This window comes from Ascidiella aspersa, chromosome 1 (genome assembly GCF_963924565.1).
Source record: "Ascidiella aspersa chromosome 1, kaAscAspe10.2, whole genome shotgun sequence".
NCBI classification, from domain to species: Eukaryota; Metazoa; Chordata; class Ascidiacea; order Phlebobranchia; family Ascidiidae; genus Ascidiella; species Ascidiella aspersa.
In genome coordinates, this window is record NC_139447.1 from 36,014,446 (window position 1) to 36,017,288 (window position 2,843).

Consider the following 2,843-nt stretch of genomic DNA (forward strand, 5'->3'; position numbering starts at 1 on the left):
AGTATTTTGAATAAGACAAATACGCCTATCAACAAAAAAGAAAAAAATTCCCAAGTTTTTAAATTGAGATACGCGAATTATATTTGCAGGATTTTTTTGCTAAACTACATTACATTTTTTTGGTGCGCGGAATATTTTTTCTAATTGCTCCAAATATTTCGTGAAAAATGATTAGAATGGTATGGCCCGTATGGGGATGATTTTGGCAAATTTGTTTATTTGTGCAATAACGTTACAAAAACGCAATTACATAAGGGCGTCCTTTCGTAATAAAATATTTTAACTTAGTGTACGCGCTTACAACGTAGGTTTAGAATGATTTCTTCAGACAGTAGCGTATTAAACTTTACCAAAACACAATACTCGAAATCCAATGGTATGAACATAACAAATTGATTCGAAACAGTAATTTAAACGTTTTAGGAGTGGTAACTCAACGAAGCGTTTCTGGGAAGCAAGAAATCGACCTCTTATTGCAGTAACACTTTAGTGAAAGTATAGAAGAGTTGAACTTACGGCGTTTATGCAGGCCCGGTATTTCCTGTCTCCTCCCTCGCATTTTGGAGTCGTCTGATCAGACCGATCCAAAAGTTCACTAAAATAAATTACACACAATAAATGTAAAAAAAGTTATAGGATACAGCCAAAACTAAATAAATTCGATAAATATGTATATTACGGTTGCTATGCACTACTATGATTAGAAAGGCCACAATAAGGTGTGTCTTCTTTCTATCGCCCTAATTTTATGTGAAAAAAATACGCCCGACGTTTTTTACCTGCGTTTACATACTAACTGTGAAATTCACTTGCTTGAACAAAGTGGCTATTCGATGGCTGTTGGGAAACAGACGAGCCTAGATTGGCAAGGACAAACGCATATATTCTAATCGCCTTAGCCAAAAAGTGGATAGCTTGCTTTGGTCGAATGTTTCAGGCACTTAGCTTGCTGGGACACCCACAATGCTCAACAGTAATGCGATTCAAACGGGGCGTAGTTTCACAAATACCCTACTCGAGTAATTCACCAAACAAATTGTTTTACTTGTTTACTGTCCCCCGCTACTCACCCCGAGCGTTTCCCGATCGAGCGGCACTGCCGGAACTGCTCTCTAACGCCACCGCTACAAGTGCGGCTGCATTGCGACCAACCGCTCCATGTCGTCCAGGCGCTAGGTGGCGCTCGTGAGTCGACGTTGAGAGCTCTCTGATCCTGTAAAGCAGGAGTTGGCAATTAGTTTTGGAAGATCATTCAACCGAATAAGGATAAGCGGCAAATCTTTTTTCTATAAGGATGTTTAAAAAATGCGCTGCTTTTAAACAAGTTAGCCTATGAGTAAATCAACATGACTTAAAACTTGGTCATAAGGTTGAATCTGTGACATAAACCTAGAAAGCAAATACATCAGTACTCTTTTAAATGTAGCTTACGCAAAGTGGTGAACCGGCGCACTTCGGTGCTCGATAAATTACATTTTTATAGCGACACTTGTGTAAATCCTTGTTCGAGTTTCCAATGATACTTCTACGCTTAACAAGACCACAAAAAATACATATCTAGTTGTTGCGGTTTATTTAGGCAACCTAAAAAGGACACCAGAATGGTTTTGCTTATATTCAGAGGCTTCATTAAATAAGGTAATAAAAAAGTGTGTTTAAATCGAAATTAAACTATCAGAACTATAAGGTTACGGCCTGCCATTAAATAATTATGTTTTTAATTTCAATTAACTTTTGTTGACTGCGCTCTGAACGCTATTTCCACCTTGTCAAGAACTGATAATAAGGGAAATTTTGTAAAAAAACAACATGGCTGGTTCGTCGTTTTGTTTGGCCAACAACTTACCCCGGTGGCGTCGAGGCTTTGGGCGCCGGGCCTCTGGGCCGCAGAAATGACGAGCAACGTGCATGACGTCATCAGCAATAGCAGAAACCCCGCGTTTTCTCCCAAGTTTGAGGCGGCATTTCCAAGAACTTTCGGCCGCATTTCTCTGCAAAGAAAAGCAACAGGTTGAGCCGGGGACGAAAAAAAAATTCCGGACGAAACCAGAAAAAGCGCAATTTGCGTTCAGCGTTAAGTAAACTGTGAGTTAAAGGCCAAAGTTGGTCACGCAAAACGTCATAGGTTTTCTGTTGTGTTTTTAGTAGCGCGTGGGCGAATTTGGCGAAACGAAAAACAAGTGTCCAATTCCGGCGGGCCTCTTGTAAAAGCGGAAGTGTGACCAGCTCGAAATTCGGTGAATTGGAAAGAATGCCACGATAGCAAGAACAAAAAACAACGCCATTTTTCCTACAACGTTAGCGATTTGAGATACCGTTAGAGTATATCGAAAATATTGTACCGTAAAAAAGAAAAAAAGGTCATATAATTCATCCACCAACAATATGTGGTTAAAATATTCTGTAAGGCAATTTTTTCAACTCTTCTGTCGGTCGAATATTCGGGGTCAACATCAAAGCGAATTTCAGCGCAGGCGTCAATTTCATACGTAGGATGGCAAAATAATCAATTACCCTTGGGACCAATCCGCTGGGAGTTTTTCAACGTCAAAAGGCGGCACAGGGAATGCATCATAAAGGTTGAGGAAATGTAGGTGTATATTATACATGTGCTATAAGCATGGAACTGATGTGGGCAGCAATATTTTATATATTGGGGTCCACAAGGAACAACTTGCACTGCTGGGCTTCAATTGGGTTACCACAAATGTATTTCGCACTATTTGTTTGTCAATACTACAGGATTCGGTCTTTAAAATAAGACCCTAATTTCTGTTAGTTTGGTGCCAAATTTCGCGTTTTGTGATTTCAATTTTAATTCTCATTTAGTCTATAAAGAACAG

At 39.5% G+C, this 2,843-nt stretch overlaps 1 protein-coding gene across 1 annotated transcript; it reads right to left on the reverse strand.

Moving 5' to 3' along the window:
* Window positions 1–234: 234 nt before the first annotated feature.
* On the reverse strand, window positions 235–1,987 carry LOC146170283 (semaphorin-5B-like). Its single transcript, XM_083389303.1, has 3 exons — window positions 1,847–1,987; window positions 1,071–1,213; window positions 235–595 (listed from the first exon to the last, which is right to left on the reverse strand). Exons 1-3 carry the CDS (start codon window positions 1,985–1,987, stop codon window positions 487–489), a joined length of 393 nt encoding a protein of 130 aa, XP_083245429.1. The 3' UTR covers window positions 235–486.
* Between the last annotated feature and the right edge of the window lie 856 nt (window positions 1,988–2,843).

What these genes read in the sequence shown, in the direction of transcription:
- LOC146170283 (XM_083389303.1), bottom strand. Translation starts at nt 1,987, where the DNA reads ATGCGGCCGAAAGTTCTTGGAAATGCCGCCTCAAACTTGGGAGAAAAC. An exon ending in AAAGCCTCGACGCCACCGGG is followed by an intron (nt 1,214 to 1,846) that starts GTAAGTTGTTGG and finishes CCTGCTTTACAG; the next exon opens with GATCAGAGAGCTCTCAACGT. An exon ending in TCGATCGGGAAACGCTCGGG is followed by an intron (nt 596 to 1,070) that starts GTGAGTAGCGGG and finishes AATTTATTTTAG; the next exon opens with TGAACTTTTGGATCGGTCTG.